The 18,616-nt window shown below is 37.7% G+C and overlaps 1 protein-coding gene across 1 annotated transcript in view; it reads left to right on the top strand.

Moving 5' to 3' along the window:
• Positions 1–18,616, top strand: part of MSH3 (mutS homolog 3) — a 53,007-nt gene that overhangs the window by 1,740 nt on the left and 32,651 nt on the right. Inside the window, exons 2-9 of the mRNA XM_088653272.1 lie at positions 1,494–1,617; positions 3,438–3,646; positions 5,222–5,434; positions 6,227–6,343; positions 7,478–7,597; positions 8,531–8,674; positions 8,804–8,970; positions 17,393–17,505. Coding sequence (XP_088509398.1) covers positions 1,494–1,617; positions 3,438–3,646; positions 5,222–5,434; positions 6,227–6,343; positions 7,478–7,597; positions 8,531–8,674; positions 8,804–8,970; positions 17,393–17,505 — 1,207 coding nt within the window. The remainder of the gene's footprint in view (positions 1–1,493; positions 1,618–3,437; positions 3,647–5,221; positions 5,435–6,226; positions 6,344–7,477; positions 7,598–8,530; positions 8,675–8,803; positions 8,971–17,392; positions 17,506–18,616) is intronic.

Below are 18,616 nucleotides of genomic sequence, written 5' to 3'. Positions count from 1 at the left end.
ATGTGATTTTGGCACATCAGGTCTCTTATTTGTAACCAGTCTCAGAGGGTTCTTGAGAATGAATACAAATGAGAAAAACTGCAAACATAAGCATGCTTGTTGAATTAAGTGAGGTTTAAATTAAAGTAAATGTGTTTTTAAGATAGGAACGACAAATTGAAACACATTTTGCACATATAAAATGCTGTAGGAATTATTGTTATATGATCCTTGTGGAATTTGAAGACATTTTTATTTCTCCAGGCCTGTGAAAGGGGACTGATATATTTAGGCACTGTAGTCTTTATAGTTGTCATTTTAGTTATTGTATTTTGTGTATGGTTTTATTTAATTTCATTTTATTACGGCATCCTGGCCACTCTTTGAGGAGGAACGGCAAGATGTATTTTGATAAAACCAATAAAAGTGAAGCTTCAGTTTACTGCTATTTGTCAGGAAGACTGCAGATGTTACTGTTTATTTAGTACATTCCTCTGGCGAGAGGGTGTAAATGTGAGTTTAAGGCTCACTCCTAATAGCATTCTGGATAGACTGTCCCATTCAAAAAAATTCTTGCTTTTTAGTGGTATGATAAAATTAGCTTGGATTTTCATACTGTATCATTGATTTCTGTCATTTTATATGACAATGAAAGATAAAAATCTAATGATTAACATATCTTAGTTGGTAAATAACTATTGTACTGGGGCACACATTGCACTCCAAAGTTAAATAAAATGTGTAGGGTGTAATGGATTGTGTGGTTACTGCATTGAAACCTACCTAACTTTTCATTTCGCCTTGTGGTCTTATCAGAGAGATTTTATTACTACATTTTATTTATATCTCCTTTTTCCCAAGATGCCCAAGAACCCCCTTTTATTCTTACTGCAACCCTGTGAGGTAGGTTAGGCTGATAAACTAATGAGCTTCATTGCTGGGTATGGATTTGAACCTTGGTCTCTTGGGTCCTAATCCAGTACTAACTGTTGCACCACCCTGTCTCTCATAACTGTGACCAGGCTTTTGTCTCAATTACTGACATTTGGGGGTGAGGGCAAAAAGGACTGCCAGTTATGTCCTGGCAGCTGACTATCAGATACAGCCTGCTAGACCTTGATAAACCTTGCACGTTCAACTTTTAAAAGTTTTGGACTCCATTCTATCTTTTGTAAAAAGAAGAAGTGATGATAAAAACTTTAAAAACTTTTAGTTTTAAATGAAAACTAAAATCCATGACTTGTGGGAAAGACTTGTGCATCTTTCACCAGTCAAGTTGTAGAGATACATTGGGTTGTAGCCAACATTAGTCATACTCAGACCTATTGAAATCAAGTTTCAGTGGACCTTCATGAGTATGACTAATGTTGGATTGATTTCATTGGGTCTAATTTCAAATAAATACAGTAAAGAGCTCTTCATGATAGTTTGTTCTGAATCTTTGATTGTTCTCTATCTTCAAACTGATTCCAGAGTCCAAGGAGACTGAAACTATTTGAAATAACATTTTGCAGACTCATGAACCTGATGGGAAAAAGAGAAGAGTTGTTAGAAACCAAGAACATGTGGACAAATGTTCAAAACTTCTGCAGAGTAAAAGAAAAGAAGAGGTCAATAGAGTGAGTACTCTGAACACTGGTAAGTTTTCAGTAAAGTAGCTGATTATAATTAAAAGCAAGAATTAAATAAAGGTAAAGGACCCCTGACAGTTAAGTCCAGTTGCAGACGACTGGGATTGCGGCGCTCATCTCACTTTACAGGCTGAGGGAGCTGGCGTTTGTCCGCAGACAGTTTTTCCGGGTCATGTGGCCAGCATGACTAAGCTACATCTGGCGCAACGGAACACTGAAACCAGAGCAGTGCACAGAAACACCATTTACCTTCCCGCTGGAGTGGTACCTGTTTATCTACTTGCACTTTTTTGGCGTGCTTTCAAACTGCTAGGTTGGCAGGAGCTGGGGCCGAGCAATGGGAGCTCACCCCGTTGCGGGGATTTGAACTGCCGACCTTCTGATTGGCAAGCCCAAGACGCTCAGTGGTTTAGACCACAGTGCCACCCGTGTTCCTTTTTTAATTTTTTAAGAATTAAATAGTGACACATTAAAAAAGCTATTTGAGTGGGATCAGGGACTGAGCTTTTATGTCTTATTCAAGACTACTGAGGCTCTTCCATTCTGTTTGAGCCTTTGTTCCTCATCAAGTAACTGGTGCAGAAGCTAAGGCAGGGTGGATGGCTGGGAACATCTGGAGCTTTAACCACTTCTTTCACTGGGCAATTTAGGAGCAGTACAGGATTAAGTTGCACTGTTAGACTATGTTCTCTTTTAGGGAGAGGAGATCCCCCTAAATGGCAAATTTATTTATTTGTTTAGGAGTCTTAATACCCTTCCTACCCACCAAAGTTCTCAAGTTGTGTGTGTTTTGTCAAATTCTAGTGAGATCATTGTCAAAAGTGGAAGTACTTACGGTAACTATCTGTTCGCAAGGATCACCCTGATGTGCATAAATATGTACACACGTTCCGCTTCATGTGAGCATATACATGATTAAATGCTTGATTTTCATTTATTTATTTGTGTTATCTATGTCCCATACCTTCAACATCATTTTACAATTGGCTAGCCATCTTGGGAACATAAACAAAAGAGTATAATCTAGTAATAAATAAAGCACACAGACTAACATAACAAATGAAAAACAATAGACTGTTCATTAAGATAGTTAAACTGCTTTAAGTTTGAAAATGCTAACATTAGCAGTTCTTAAAAGCCTGGGAAAACCAATGGTTGCTGCCTTGTACCTACGGTAATTGATAATAGCAAGGACTCCATGTGGCTTTGAGGACAACATTCTAGAGGCAAAGATGCAGCACAGAAATCTCTCCCCCACACATTTTTACCTGCTGTATACTTCAGACAGCAGGTTTTTAGATACAGTCATACCTCATGTTGCATCCGCTTCAGGTTATATCTTTTCAAGTTGTGTCCTGCAGCAACCCAGAAGTACCGGAATGGTTACTTCCGGGTTTTGCCGCTTGAGCGTGCGCAGAATAACGCTTCGCACGTGTGCAGACTCGGCACTTCTGAATGCGAACGCTTCGAGTTGTGGATGTGCCTCCAGGACGGATTCCGCAACTCGAGGTTCCACTGTAGTGCATTTGCATCATTCTTGGATACAAAAGAATCTTGCAGTGTTATAAAGGACCATGTATTAGCAATGCTGTAAAGGGAGAAGTGATGCAGCTTCACTGCAGACTGAATATGGAGAACAAGTAAGAGAGAGGAGCCACAGATAATGCCATCTTGTGTGCCTTTTAAACACAGTGGATGGTAATACAGTCCTTAGATAAGGAACACTTATGTGGGGAAGAAGACTTGAGAGGGAATATAAGAAATTTGACCTTGGGCATGTTGAGTTTAAGGTGAAAATCATTTGTTTGTTTATATTTCCTGACAAAGGAGAGCCAAACAAATCTACCAGTTCCCAAATATGTTCAGAAACCTTAGATAAACTGCGAAAGTTCTCTTTCAATTCGGAGCGTCCAAGAAAAAGAATTCATTCAGAGGCTCTTCATGGAAGTCACTCTGTGGATTTAAGCAAGTACCAGCATTCTATGGTTGGAAACAATGGTATAAGTGGCTCTCAACATTCTCATGACATTAACAAGGCAAGTATCCCCACCCTGCCCCACAGTACCTTTACATTCAGTTATTTAAAATATGTTGTTTGTGTGTTTCTTCATGGATTTGGCCACCAGCCCTTCCAAATGCAAGCAGAGGTGAATACTGGCAGCATAATATTTCTAAATCTGGAGACAGGCTGTTCTTTGTTTCAAGTTAGAGGTCAGCAGAAAATATTGAATGGGATGAGACTGGTCACAATACAGAGGAGTCGGTAAGAGAGAGAGAGAGAGAAAGAAAGTTTTGTTTCAACATTCACTCACTTGATCTCAAATTGCTTTTAAGCTCTCCATTTAAAAATATGGGTATGATGGATTAATAAGGAAAATTGCTGATAAAAAAACCCGTGTGTGTGATTTTACATTAACTTTCCTGTTAATTGATTCTGTGGCTGATGGTTCACTAGAGAAGACAATGAGCTGAAAGCCAGTTATTAATGAAGACATTTTAAAGTACATTGCTAGTGGAAAGATAATGCCCTTGTATATTTATCACAATTTATTAATGTGCCAAAAAGCATTATTATAAATCATATAATTGTTAATCATAAAGGTATGTGGTGATTTTCAAATTCAGTTTATGTGGTTGTTAATCCTTCTTGATAGCGGCAGAGTTTCCTTGAAAACAAAGCGAAGGGTAGGCAACCTTTTTCCACCCAGGGGCCACATTTCTTATTGGACAACCTTCTGAGGTCCACATGCCAGTTATGCAAGGGCATAATAAAGCCATATAAAAACATTTAAAGAAATTGCAGAATATGACTGGTGAGGCAAATAGCTTAGGGAGAAGGGGTGTGGCCTAGGGAGAATCGTGAGGACCAGACAGAGGGACCTATAAAGCCACATTCAGGCTCTGGGCCTAAAGTTTTCCACCCCTAGATTAAGCCATTAGTTTTCCAGATTTATAGATTCAGACTGGTAATGTATCAGTTGCATAACTGGTTTTTCTTCTGCTCCTTTATAGAACATCTAACAGACTTTGGGTTGTTCAAATATTTTTTACTTGCAACAGACCCATTAAAATTAATAAACAGGACTAACTTAAGGCTATGAATTTCAGTGGGTCTGCTCTGAATAAAAGTTAGCTTAATACAACCCTTTATGTTGCAATATTTTCACTACACATCTGAAAAATTGCATATTTCAGTCCTCAGGTGATTTCTGAAAATAACCATTTAGGGGACCAGCTTTCATAAACTGGAAAAAGAGTTTTTTGATGTACCAGCATTGAATAACAAAGATACAATATGCAAGCAATGAAGCTGGTAAAAAATGTGTTGTGGGCGAGAACATTTTGTTGAAGTATTTACTGCCTTGTCAAACTTTCTATTTCTGATCTCGTGTTGGAGCCAGACTTGCCACCTTATCACTGTTTATGGCCTGGGAAGGAAGGAAGTTTTGAAGTTAAAATGTTTGTTGGAATTCAAACTTGGGTGGAATTCTAGATTCACTTCTTATTTCTTGCTGGAAAATGTGACATCTAATGAAGTGAATCATACTGTTTTTATTAACTGTGTGTAATTGTGCCTTTCTTCATTCTTGCTTGATCTCTTCTGCTCACAGGAAGAAATGTGTCTAGATAAAAGCCAATTTTCTGCCTCTGATATGAGTTTGGAAAACACTCAATATGCAACTGATACTAGTCTAAAAAGAAGAAGCAAAAGTGTGTATACACCCCTTGAGCTCCAGTTCCTAGAAATTAAAAATAAGTATAAGGATGCTATTTTGTGTGTTGAGTGTGGTTACAAGTACAGATTTTTCGGAGAAGATGCAGAGGTAAAGGACTTCTATCAACCACATTGTTTTACAGTTATACACTGTTGCTATTGCACTGGTACCTTGCTTTAAGTACACAATTGGTTCCAGAAGTCTGTACTTAACCTGAAGTGAACTTTCCCATTGAAAGTAATGGAAAGTGGATTAATCCGTTCCAAACGGGTCCGCGGAGTACTTAAACTGAAAGTACTCAAACCGAAGCGTACTTAAACCGAGGTATGACTGTAACATATTGTGCATGATCTCTGTAAAGTATATGCAGAAGGTGCAATGTGAAGTCAAAAAGCATCCAAACATACTTAAACCTAAGTAGGAACAGCCATGCAAATCTGTTGGAAGAGGGGGAGGTGTGACCACAGCAATTGCATGTGGATTTCAGGGGCCTGGAGGAACTCTGCTGTGCCTAATGCTATGTAAAAGGCTATTTATTGAACAGTATGTCTGTAGTCCAGATCTTTGCAAGTTAGAATGCTGGTACTTCTGCATAATCTTTTAGTTAAAAAAATCACAAAAAATTGCCTAGAACAGAATTTACAAATCATTAAAATTGATTTTAAATTTAGCATGTTTGCCTCCTTTGATCTCATATCTCTCTAAATAAAACTTAATATTGTTAATAGCTAGTAATATGTTAACCAGGTCACATTTTTCTTTCTGTTTTTGGGAGACTTAAAAAAAAAAGTTGACCTGTTAATTTTATGGGTAGCTGCTCATTAAATGCTAAATAGACACAAGTTCAGTGGTAACTATAGGCTGTCATAATAAATTGCTAATAATTGTCATGTTTTATAGATTGCTGCTAAGGAGCTGAACATCTTTTGCCATAAAAATCACAACCTTATGACTGCCAGCATACCAACTCACAGATTATTTGTTCATGTTCGGCGTCTTGTAGCAAAGGGTTATAAGGTTTGGCTCTATAATAATTTATCTAATGCTTTATTTTTATCTGAGCTTTTGTTTCACAGCTATATAATTTCACTTTATTAGTAGAAAAGAAAAAATAGTTTCCAAAATAATTTTCTTCGCCCATTCCATTTTTTTCTATTTCTGTTTTCTTTGTTTGTTTATTTGTGCCTGGGAGTCACAAAGCTGAACCAAACCTGCATGCCTAGTTTTATATGTGTTCTTGAAAACATCAGTATGTGCCTCTCATTTTCATTGATTTTTTATTTTATTTTTGAACCTATGGTCGTTTGGGGGCCCTTTTGTTCTCTTGCTGTTTTTGCTTTTAACATTTTTCACGGTTATGTCCTTGGTCTTGTTTGCCGTTACTTCTCTTTAATTTGATTGGCTGTAACAATCAGTGCCACATGTTTATGGATGTCTATGGCATCTTCACATAAGGTTTCCAGGCAGCTCTGGGGGATTTTCTGGCTGCTATGACTTACACTTCTGTCAAAGCTCTAGCCAACCTCTGCAACATCCAAATACCTAGGGCTGTTGACACAATTGCATCTGAGTGGCCTCTCCCATTTTGTGGAGCATGCTTGGCTTTAATAAGGCCTGGAAACAAGCTGAGAGATAGCTTGAAGGGCTTTATTTTTGTTAAATAAATCATGACTTGGTGTAATATGTCATGTGTTGTTATTCACCTGAGATTTATTCACCTAATTTTAAGATCTGCTAAGGAACAGATTATTGTTATTATGTCCTGATACGAAAAACTACAGAATTCAAAGGTGTACGCTCTTTTTCGCATGACTGTATGTGAGTTTCAGTAACTAGTTCAACTACATGATACGTCCTGATTTTGGATGGCGCATTAAAATTAAAGAATAATTCATTCAGCTGTACTGTATAATTGTGCTGTTTTAGTAGTCTTTTCATATATTCTTACTTTATTCCTCTTTTGATCCTTCTGCATTGAATGTTGAACTGTGTTACTTGAAAAGAGAATTAATCATTGTTCCTTCACTTAAATATGTCATATGTCTTTGTATATTGCATTTCCATACCCATCCACAATGTAACAAAGTTAAAATTTTATGCTTATTTTACTTTCATATTATTTGTTGCTTTAGGTATTTGTTTTTTGTGCAGGTAGGAGTTATAAAACAAATGGAAACAGCTGCTTTGAAGGCTGTTGGAGAAAACAGAAGCTCTCTCTTTAGCAGACAACTAACTGCACTGTATACAAAATCTACAGTTCTTGGAGAAGATATCCTTGTAATTCATAAATCAGGTTGCAATCCAGTACTCACTCACCTGGGAAATAAGGCCCATTGAACTTAATGAAACTTGCTTTCTAGTAGACATGTATAGAATTGTGCAGTAATTCTAATACTCCCTTGGCAGTAGACAATTGATTCTATATTAATGTGCACACTCTTTCTCTTTGCGCCCAAGGTTTCTTGAGTGTTCTCAAATGGCATTGCATTCAATCCACAGTGACACACATTATATAGCTCTGTGATGTGGCCACTTTTGTAATACATTATTATTTATCCATCTCAAAAAGACTGTCATAAAACTAGAGTGAGATAACTAAAATTATCAAAGGGGTGGGGGTTTGAAGTCTTTGTGAAAAGGTTAAAACGTTTGGACCTCTTTAGTTTAGAAAAAAGACAGCCAAAAGAGAGATGTTTATAAAGCAAATTGTGTGGCTAGATAGGTTTTCTCTCTCTTGAACTTTTAGAATTCAGGATAACCCAATGACCTTTATTGAAGTGAAAGCCATGCGCTACAATTTTAAACTTGCTTACCTGGGAGTAACTCGCATTTAATTCAGTAGGTGTTACATGGTTAGGCTTGCACTGCTAGGCATGCTTAGAGTAGACCCACTGAAATCAGTGGACTAACTTAAGTCCCATTAATGTTAGTGCGTATGCTGTAAGCATTGACTATGCCTGGCTTCAATCCAAAAGCATGCTTCACACAGTGAACTAACTCTTAACTAACTATTGTTAAAAAAAGAAGCAAAACTCTGTGTACACCCCTTGAGCTCCAGTTCCTAGAAATTAAAAATCAGTATAAGGATACTATTTTGTGTGTTGAGTGTGGTTACAAGTCCTAGTGTTTTTATTCCTCCTTGGGGTCCTGACACACAACTCCGTGGGGTCTTGACACACTAGATTTCCTTAAGATTTTTTAAATGTGAATCCTCTGCTGATGTTCAACAATGATATGGAAGCTGAAGAAATACCATCTGATGTCTGTGATAATTATCTCCTGTGTGTGTCTGAAAGCAAGGACAGTTTAAGAAATAAGAGCCCGGAAAGTGTTGTCATAGGCATAGTGGTAAGTAACCTTGAATATTTTCTGTAGCCTTTTATACTCTTTGAGACGCATGGGCTTCTGCTTTAATAGCAGTTCAGCTCCATATGTCCAAATAAGTATTTAGTTTTTATTATCTTTACTTTCTTTTAGGCGGCTCAGCCTACTACAGGAGAAGTTATTTATGACAGTTTTCAAGATTCTGTAGGCCGTATAGAGTTGGAAAGTCTAATTTTACGCCTGCAGCCTGTTGAGATTATTCTTCCTGCAGATGTGTCAGATCAAACTGAAAAACTTATCAATACTGTGACTTCTGTAAGGTACGCTTCTATATAACAGATATATTTGATATTTTTATTTGGACACTGGTACCAGGCCTTGAGCTAGACCAAGGCAACAATGGGAAGACAATACAAAAACTTTTTATGCTTATGAAGTATATTATTGGAAGATACATTAAAGCATGCGTGCACCTGAATAATTTGTGGAGACCACTATGGGAATGCGTACACTATGAATTTGAGTCAGTTTTCTAATCTGCTACAGGCATAGGTACTAAATCTATTAAAGAATTTTAAAAGTCATTGTTTATTTTTTTCTAATAGCTGTGAATAATTTGATACTAACAGATGGTGGCCTGCTGTTTAAAAATTACGGTAGTCTGTTGCATTCCGACATGCCAGTCAATGTAGGTGTGAGATGAAATCCACTTTCCCCTGTTTTTCACTTTTCCCTGGTTTTAGCAGTTAGGAGCACCCAAGCATTCACTGTTCTGTGTTTGGTAATCACTGTTTGCATCATGTTCTAACCTTAAATACCTTTTCTAAAAGAAATTAATGTTTTAAAATAATTGTTTTAAATTAAAATGTAAGAATAAATTTTGACATCTCCTTTCTGCCTTTGAGATGACTTCCATATACATTTAGATGGGTTCCTAGAGGAGGAAGTGCAGTAGCAGAGGCAGAGCATGATGTGTGACTGTATGGGTTCACTTCAAGCATATAGTTAATGTTCAATGAATACTCATACTGTACTAATCAATGAATGAAACTGATTTTTATAATCAGTTGTCTGATGTTTATAAACTGATGGCTTCTGTTAAATTATGTTAAAGTTTTATTCAGGGGAATAACATTACAAACCTGTGTTATTTGATAAGCTCCTTACTTATAGTAGCTAGATTTTTTTCACCTCTAGTAGCCCGTAGGAAGGAGTATTAATAGACCAACTTTCAAGGCTAAATGGATGTAATTAATCAGGAATTCAAAATCAGCACCCAAATGCTTTAGTGTTTTGAACAGAAAAGTTACATAACAAACGGGTTTACCATGATAAACTCTTTGCCACTAGAGGGTCCTGTAGGGTTTCATATTCATCAATGCACTCCATAACCCTTGTTCTTTTTCTTTGGAATATTTTCTATAAGAACAATCCCTTCAAAATTAATACATTATTAAGTCACTGGTTTCAACCGAGGAAATGTAAGCATTTATTTATATACAGTAAGGATTACTAGCTTACCCTTTGAAAACTTTCCAGAATGTCTTACACAACATAATAAAACACACACACACACAGTATTATAAAAATATGCAAATAAAAGTAGTTTCAAAATAGCATACAGCTAAAGAGATAAAACTCCCATTTAAAATGCTAGTATATTACACAATTAATTAATTATTTTTACACCCCACCTTTCCTCTGAGGATTCCAAGGTTATGAACATGATTACGTATACCCACCCCCACAACAAGTCTAGGAGGTAGGTTTGACTGAGAGGTGGTGAATGGCTCAAGGTCACCCAATGAATTTCATGGCTGAAGAGATTTTAATACTGGTCTTCCATGTCCTAGTCTGACACTCTGTTATACCACATTGGCTCTTTGTATGCAAAGTTCCATATCTTGAGGATAAAATCATAAAATTGTACAGCTGGAAGGAACCACAAGAGTCATCTAGTTTTGGTCAAATCTTGATGTAGAACTGCTTGGAGCAATGGAAGTGGGATTGCAATCAGTGGCTTATTCATGGGTCATTCTTTTGATGATATAAACATACCTTCTTTTATGTGTCTGGGGCATTAACTTTCTTAGGGGGTTGCTTCCCCAGGTTATTATCCTTTGCTGATCTTCTTTTCTAACTCTGGTAACACAACTAAATGTATGATGATTCCAACTTACTCTTCCATAAGTCAACGACTAGGTTATTGTAATTAAAATGGTTAAAGTAACTTAATGATTTTTATCTCAGTGAATCTTCTAGGTCAGATGATAAACCATAATTTTAGTGCCAGAGAAATTAACCTCCTAAACTTGCTCCTTCTAGAGAGCTACTTTCAAAAGTATTTCTTGTTTTTGTGTGAATGTGCTTCACCATACCTAGTTGGGAATAACTTCAATATGTTCTGAGTGCAAGAAGCCTACACGATTTAAAGTTAGTAGAAGGTTCTTTTGCTCAATCTAAGGTTTATCCCCTTTTTAATCCATTTCAAACTATTTCCTCTAAATTGCCTTTCCTCTTAAGTGCTGACAGTGACTACTCTCACCGCCCTTTTTGTTACTTTTGTGTCCAAGGCCTGTCTTGCTGCAGCATATCCACGATGATTGGATGTCAGTGAATCTCAACATCAATTATTTGTCTGAGAGTCTCTTAATTTGGTTTGCATTTGCACATTCTGCTGTAACCCTGTTTGAGCCTTCAGGGCAGCCCTGTGTTAACGACAGCATTCTTTATTGCAGTGACCTGAAATTGTCTAGCTTCCTCAAGATCTGTTTTTTATACTGTAGGTACAATGCTACAGTTGACATGAGCATCAGGCCATTCAGCATGGCTACAAGCACTGCATATTAAATGTTAGGTATATGTCTTTCCTTTTGCTCTAAAATGTAGGAAATGTTCTAATGCAACTCACTTGCAGTAATTATCTGTGGTCCATGCTTGCCTGTGTAATGTTCTGCAAGTATTTAGGTATCACCCATACTCAAGCAAGGATTGACGTGCTAAGAGCAGGCTGTATGTGTGTGTGTGAGAGGGAATGTATCCTGTAGGGTGGAGCATTTTCTACTATGTTTTTCCATGGAAACAACCATTGTTTTGTAAAATTAGTAAAAGTATAATGAATGCCAGTTAAATTGGGAACTTTCAAAATTGTAATTACCTTTCTTTAGCTGTCTGTCTCTTGGAAGCATGCATGTATTTCTAGTAAAAAATATGTACATAGTTTAGGGGGAATTGTTAAAATCAGTATATTAGCAGTTTTCAGTCCCTTCCTTTTTCTCAGGATTTTAACAGTATTATTTGTATTAGTATTATTTCTTCAATTTATTACACACTCTTCACCATCAGGTCCCAGGGTGGGTTATAACAATTAACATTCAATAGTAAAAACAGTTGAAACATCTTGTAGTTAAAGGAATTGGTTTGGATCTGAAAACACACATTTCAGGTGTAAAAGGCTATGGAAAAGAGTTGTGTCTTCACCTTATGGTGAAAACTGTATAATGAAGGTATCATACACACATCTGTGGAGATGAAATTCCATAACTTAGGAAAATGTTCTCTTCCTGGGCCCCACTCTCTGAACCTCTGAGGATGGTGGAACTGCTAAGAGGCCCCCCTCTGTTGCTTTTAACATGTGAGAGATTCTGTGGACAAGGAGGTAGTCTTATGTGGGGCCTAAGTCATATAGAGTTTTAAGTCATTTGGGGCCCCAGAAGCAAATATAGTTGCTCAAAACAGGTTATATAATGAAGTGGATACTATTGAGTAGTCATTTATTAAAATATTGACAGGTGTTCCTATGAAAAAATATAGCTTTGGAGTACAAGTTACTGATTTCCTTCTAAAACCAACTATTTCAGTTCAACATCCAACTACTTTTGGCTATTGGGAAAAATTTAGAGTGGAGATATACAATGTTGTGCCCTCCCAGATGTAATGGGGGCTACAGCTCCCCTTATCCCTAACTGTTTGCCCCTCCGGCGAAAGTGGAGAGCACCATGTTAGATACTACTGCTTTAAAGACATTGATAGTGCATGTAAAATTGATATGGCAAATAAGGATATACGAGTGTATTACTGGCAGTTGGATAACTCTGTTCTACCTGTGTCAGGAGATAACATCGCTCAAACTAGCAAACTTTCAGTTTGTGTGTGGCTGCCCTATGTGATGAGCAACTGAACTTCATGTTAAGGCATCTGCCTAAGGTGTATCTTCAAGTCCAAAGCTGATCCTGCCCTCCGAGGCTGGTTATTAGATGCTGTGGAACAGGAAAGACTACTGTATAAGAATACTTTCTGCTTGAATTAAATTTTGCCCAAGCAATCACCTAATCATGGTTGGACAGGGCTATGCATTTACCAAGCCCAATTGTTAAGAATATAAGAGCCCCGCTGGATGTGACTGATGGCCCATTTATCCCAGCATCCTTTTCTCACAGTGATCAAACAGATGCCTATGAAAAAGTTCAAGGAGCACATCAGTGCAAAAGCACTCTTTCCACTCGTGATGAAGCTGTATCTCAGTTTCCCAGCACGGGTACACAGAGACATACTGAAGGTGGACCATTACTATCATGCTTGTGTTTTGTCTGTGACTGTCAAGCGCCCCTTGATCCATTTTTCAGAATTTATTAAAATAACTTATTAGCAGTGTGTACACAGTAATTCTTCTAACCCTTAATATAGGAAATGAGGTGACTTAAAGAAAAGCTCTTTAATAAGAGAAGAGTCTGATCAGTTATTTAAATACCTAAAATCCAGATTTGGAGCCTTAATTGATGTGAATTTAACTTTTAATTTTCTAGAGGACTGGAAAAGTTTGGCCTCCTACCAGAGGGAGTTATTTAACAAGCTATAGCAATTTAAACACATGGTAATGTAGGGTGGAGAACTGCATCTGGCTGGTGGAGAACTGCATCTGGCTGATTGTTATTTCCCCCACCCCTGCCAAGTTTGACAGGGAGATCTTTTTTGCCTGCATGGGTCTCCAGAATACCCTTGGAAAGTGCTTTGCAAGGTAGCACTTTTCAGGAGACTTAGCAAGACACAACAACTAGATGATCACCAGATGTTGAGAAGCCCCTTGCAAAATGCTATGTTGCCTTTGGGTTTTGCAGGCACCGCTGATCAGCAGTGCCAGAGAAAAATCCTTTTGGCCGAGCCAAGTTTTTACCTGCCCCACACCTGATACTAAATATGCTATAAGGTGTAAGATAGGTGGGCTTGGCTTAAATGGCCTTACATGCCCAAAGGGAAGGCCTGGTGGGCCTAATTTCCTGCACCTTTTGTAAAGTGTAATATATACAGTATGCAGACTGTGCACAAGAAGAGAAATTGCTATGACCGACTAATTTCATGGTTCACTCTTGGTGTATTTTGCAGTTTTCTTAATGTGTGCTTTGCTGGTCTGGAGTATGCCCTATCCAAATTTAATGGGCTATTTACATTCATCTGGTCTATCATACAGTGTGGTTAGACAATATGTATGTGCTGGACTGGATATTTCTCATGCAGTGTTTTCCCCACCCTTTAAGAACGCTAGCAGTGGAAATATTATTGCTGTAACTGCTGGATGTTTCTGTTTCTTTCTTTCTCATTCCCTATTAAATTCCACTGACGATGCAAACATGTGCTTCCTATATCCTTGCCCTGGCTTCATCTGAACATACGCAACTCCTGGCACTTCACTAGTTGTGACTAGATTAGGCTTCAGAGTTGCTGATACTGGCATTGAAAGAGCTGCTTCGAGGAGCCCATGATGCTGAACTTGCTTCCAGATTCAGAATTGATAGTTATGCATGTATGACTATAAAACAAGAATGGAAAGTGTGATCTGTTATTTGGCTTCACAGAAAACTGAAGAAATAAATAGAGATGAGCTTAAAAATTTTTTTAAGCTGACTTTGATTTCATTGAAACATCATTTACCTCTACTTCTGTTTGAAACAATTGTTACCGGGGGGGGGGGTATAGAAAACAAAAAGCAATACTGACAGCTAGCAACTTTTATTTATGGTCTGCAGTCCTCACATTTTTTTTTAATGAAACCTCCATTCATATATGAATGTAGTAGCTGGGACTGAAATTGTTTCAGAACTACTTCTGAAGCAGGTAGGCACACAGTAAATATGTTAAGTAAGAGATAGTGTTTCCCCATTGAATATGATGCGGTATAGCATTCATAAGACACTTTAAATCATCTTCACTTAAAAACATTCTCGTGCTAACTGTCAGTCTTGGTCAGCAGACAGCCATGCATGGTCCCAGGTAGATTGGGATCATGTTTAGATGAAGAATTGGGGCATATTCAAAGGAGAGTTGTTGCAGAGTCAGAGTTATTGCAGGCCAAGATCTGAGCCAATAGACATTCTTACCAGGCTAAGGTGGGCAGAGAAACAGGAGGAAGAGACATTGTGACAGAAACATGGCGAGAGTTGCCTTGTTGCACATGCAAATACTTATTGCAAGCTAGGAGCATTTATGATCTGTCCAGGAAGAACCAATGGACTGTTTAGGGGTGGAACCATTCTGCAACCTAGGAAGGCAATATTTGTATTTTCTTCCTACACTCTTAAATCCCCATTGTTTGCCATCAAGGGCAATAGGAGACCAAGGAGGAGCTCTCTATTTCAAGTTTTAGTTGAACCTTACACTAAGTTTTTATATGGTTGAAGGTTTTAAAGGAGTTGATGGTAGAAGGGATAATAGGGGTTCATTCCATTGGCCATATACTTTCTTTGAGATGTACATGTTTTTATAATCTGGGTAAGATTTAGTCTGATTTAGTTAGGACTGTTTTATTTTTCCACTTGTAGAGAACAACTTTAGGTAGTAGTTTTGTTAGGATTTGGAATTATATTAGTAGTCTGACTCCCTCAGGAGGTTGCTGACTCTTCTTTGGAGTTTTTAAAGCAGAGGTTGGATGGCCATCTGTCTTGTATGATCTAGTTGAGATTCTTGCATTGCAGGGGGTTTACATGATGACCCTTGGGGTCCCTGACAACTCTACAATTCTATGTTTCTATATGAATGACAAACTAGGTTTAAAATTTCATTTTAAAATACACTGTTTGGAGTGACATGAAACATGTAAACAAAACCACCTTGCAGTGCATAAAGATCATTTTATTGCACTCATAAAATCATAAAATCTCATTTTCACTCTCACACAATGTGTTTTTAGATAAACAGAATAATTGAATATGCTTTCTATGACTTCTGATACAGAAAATGTAAGACACATATAACATTTTCATAAATTGCCAGGAAAGCTTAACATAATTAATTGAAAAATAGAGCAGGGCATTTCCCTTACCCTAATGGCTTCTTAAATCCACACCAGCTTATCAAAGAAAGCATTAATTAGAAGAGTAATTGCAGAGCCAGCTGTCCATTCCTTGCTGTCCAGTACCTTCTGTTGAGGAAACTGTAAGGTATTTTTTGGGGAACTAATTAAAACTCTTGTGTGTTGCAAACTCATAATGTAACATTTTGGGTTACATTACACATCCTACTCTGGATGCATATTTGAAAGTTCACACATGGGTTTTTCCTATGCAGAATGGGGAGTGGTTACATTGCTAGTGTGATGCTTTAAAACATGTTACCAGTTGATTCATGGTGCAAGTTCATGTCCAATACATGATGTTGTTACATCATGCAGAAATAAGGTGTGGTAAAGCTAGAGTGAAGTTGCCAGGAGAAAGGGTAATCACTTGCTTTCTCCCCTCTTTTTTTTTTGGGGGGGGGGTATGGATAGCACCAGTACTGTATTTGGTTGGCTGTATGGAATAGGGCCATAAATATTTACAGCATCCTCAGTTTAAACACTGGACACATCATGATTCCTAAGTCGCCCTTCTGGTCTCAGCAAGTAGGAGGCCATAGCTAAGGTGAGGTACTTCAAGGATCACATGACTTCAGTATTATAAACTGCATACTCGTTTTAAGAAAGGGGCAGGTCTTTTATGGCAGGGCAGAGGAGCTTAATGTCAGAGCCACAAATGCTCCAAGATAGCCCTGGTTGCTAATTAGTCCTTCAGCTAGGTTTATGCATAGCTCCTGTGTTCTAGATGGAATAGTATTTTGAACTCCAGGATCACACATGTTTCAGATGTTGTTGTATGTCCCTGGATTCCCTTACCATGTTTTAATTGGATTTTTGGCACTTACTGCCAAAACTGTGTATTTGTGTGTGTGTGTGTGCTGCTTAGCATGGGAAAACTCCTCCCCCTTCAACTGAGTGAGCACACCCAACTCCCTAAAATGTAGGATTAGAATCAGTGCTGTCCGGAAGGCAGTGGTGTCCTTTCATCACAATGCTGTGAGAATGAATTAGGTAGCAAAATGCTAAACCTGTCCTGAACCTAGAAAGATCCAGGTTATCTATCCAACTAAATAAAGGGCACAATTAATGTAATTAAGGATTTATTAATGCTTCAGGGCTTAGCTAGGGAAAACACAGTAGCAAATAAAATTGGAAGACAGAGCTTTGAAACTACTCTAGAATCTAATTTGTTGAGTTACAAAGTGATTTGATCAATGTGTGCAATGAGAAAAGGGCACACTTTAAAAATCAAATTTCTTTTCAAAGTTTCACTTAATGAAATAGTCTTGTGTCTTGATGTGTTTGCAAACAGTGAAGTAAGACAAATAGATTTTCTGATATTGTGAGTTTTCTTTCAGTTATTTTTGTAAAAATACAGCAAGATTAAACATACGTACTGTACTTCTTATTTCCAGTTTACAGGATGACAGAATTCGGGTAGAGAGGATGGAAAACAAGCATTTTGAGTACAGCAATGCTTTCCAACTGATTACAGACTTCTATGGAGATCGAGTACTTGATAGTAAAGGTAACTGATTCAGAAACTTATTGAAATTTGTCTGAATAGTTTGCATTTGTATTAAATATGATTTTATTATTTTGTAAAAGTTACTTCACGGCATCATATTTTCCTTAATTTACAAGTAAATTTTAATATTCTGAGATTGTGCTTGTTAATATATACTCTAAGGATAATTCAAGAACTAAACTCTTTACTAGTCAATTGAGCAGCAAGTTGGGCCTGGTTTGCTTTTGGAAAGGGAGCCACACAAGGAATCTAGGCAGTGCCTTAGAATATTTGTCTCAGAGGAGATTTGACAAAGTTACAGTTTCCTAATTGATTTCTTGCAATGCAATCCTATACAGTCATACCTCTGGATACGAATGCTGTGGGTTGCGTACAACATGGGTTATGAATGCGCCGAACCCGGAATTAATGGAACGGGTTACTACCGAGTTCGGCGGTTCACGCATGCACAGAAGCGCAGAAGCGCGAACTGTGTGTGTGCAGAAGCACAAACACGGGTTGCGTACTGCTCATGTTGTGAACGGGGCTCTGGAACAGATCCCGTTCGCAACCAGAGGTACCACTGTACATGTCTATTCTTAAGTAAGCTATTCAGAGTTCATTGCTACTTGCTTCTAAGAAATTTTGTATAGATTTTCAGACTTAGGCTGTTTCCATGCAATCAGTTTTTCAAGTAACAAATGCTTAGTTAACTTGTTTCTGTTAAGAAAGGTTTTGATATTATATATGATGATGATGTTAATAATATAAATAATATAATATACTTGCAATGTGTCCTAACCAGGTCATACTCAGTAACTCAACATTTTTTTGGATTCTCATTTTCCTAGTAATAAATTGTTGCTGTGAAAAATATGGTTCTTTTTCTAGCTAGTTTGCGCCATTGCAATGGTAACATAAGCCCCTATTACATAGTACAGTATACAGAACCTTGTAGACTTTCCATTCCTCCTCCTCTCCTCTCCATCTCTGGAATACACAGCCACTATTTCCCGTGCAGCAAAGCTTCTTCCCTTGCCTGAATCCACTATGTCATGCAAAATTTGATAATGCTTTTTGCCCAGTAAGGCATCACAGTTTCCCCCTGTTCCAAGATGCACAAACAAATACA

The sequence above is a fragment of the Zootoca vivipara genome, chromosome 10 (assembly GCF_965207765.1).
Source record: "Zootoca vivipara chromosome 10, rZooViv2.hap1.1, whole genome shotgun sequence".
Classification (NCBI taxonomy): domain Eukaryota; kingdom Metazoa; phylum Chordata; class Lepidosauria; order Squamata; family Lacertidae; genus Zootoca; species Zootoca vivipara.
The sequence above is the reverse complement of the archived record's forward strand: the minus strand, read 5'-3'. Positions and strand labels throughout refer to the sequence as shown.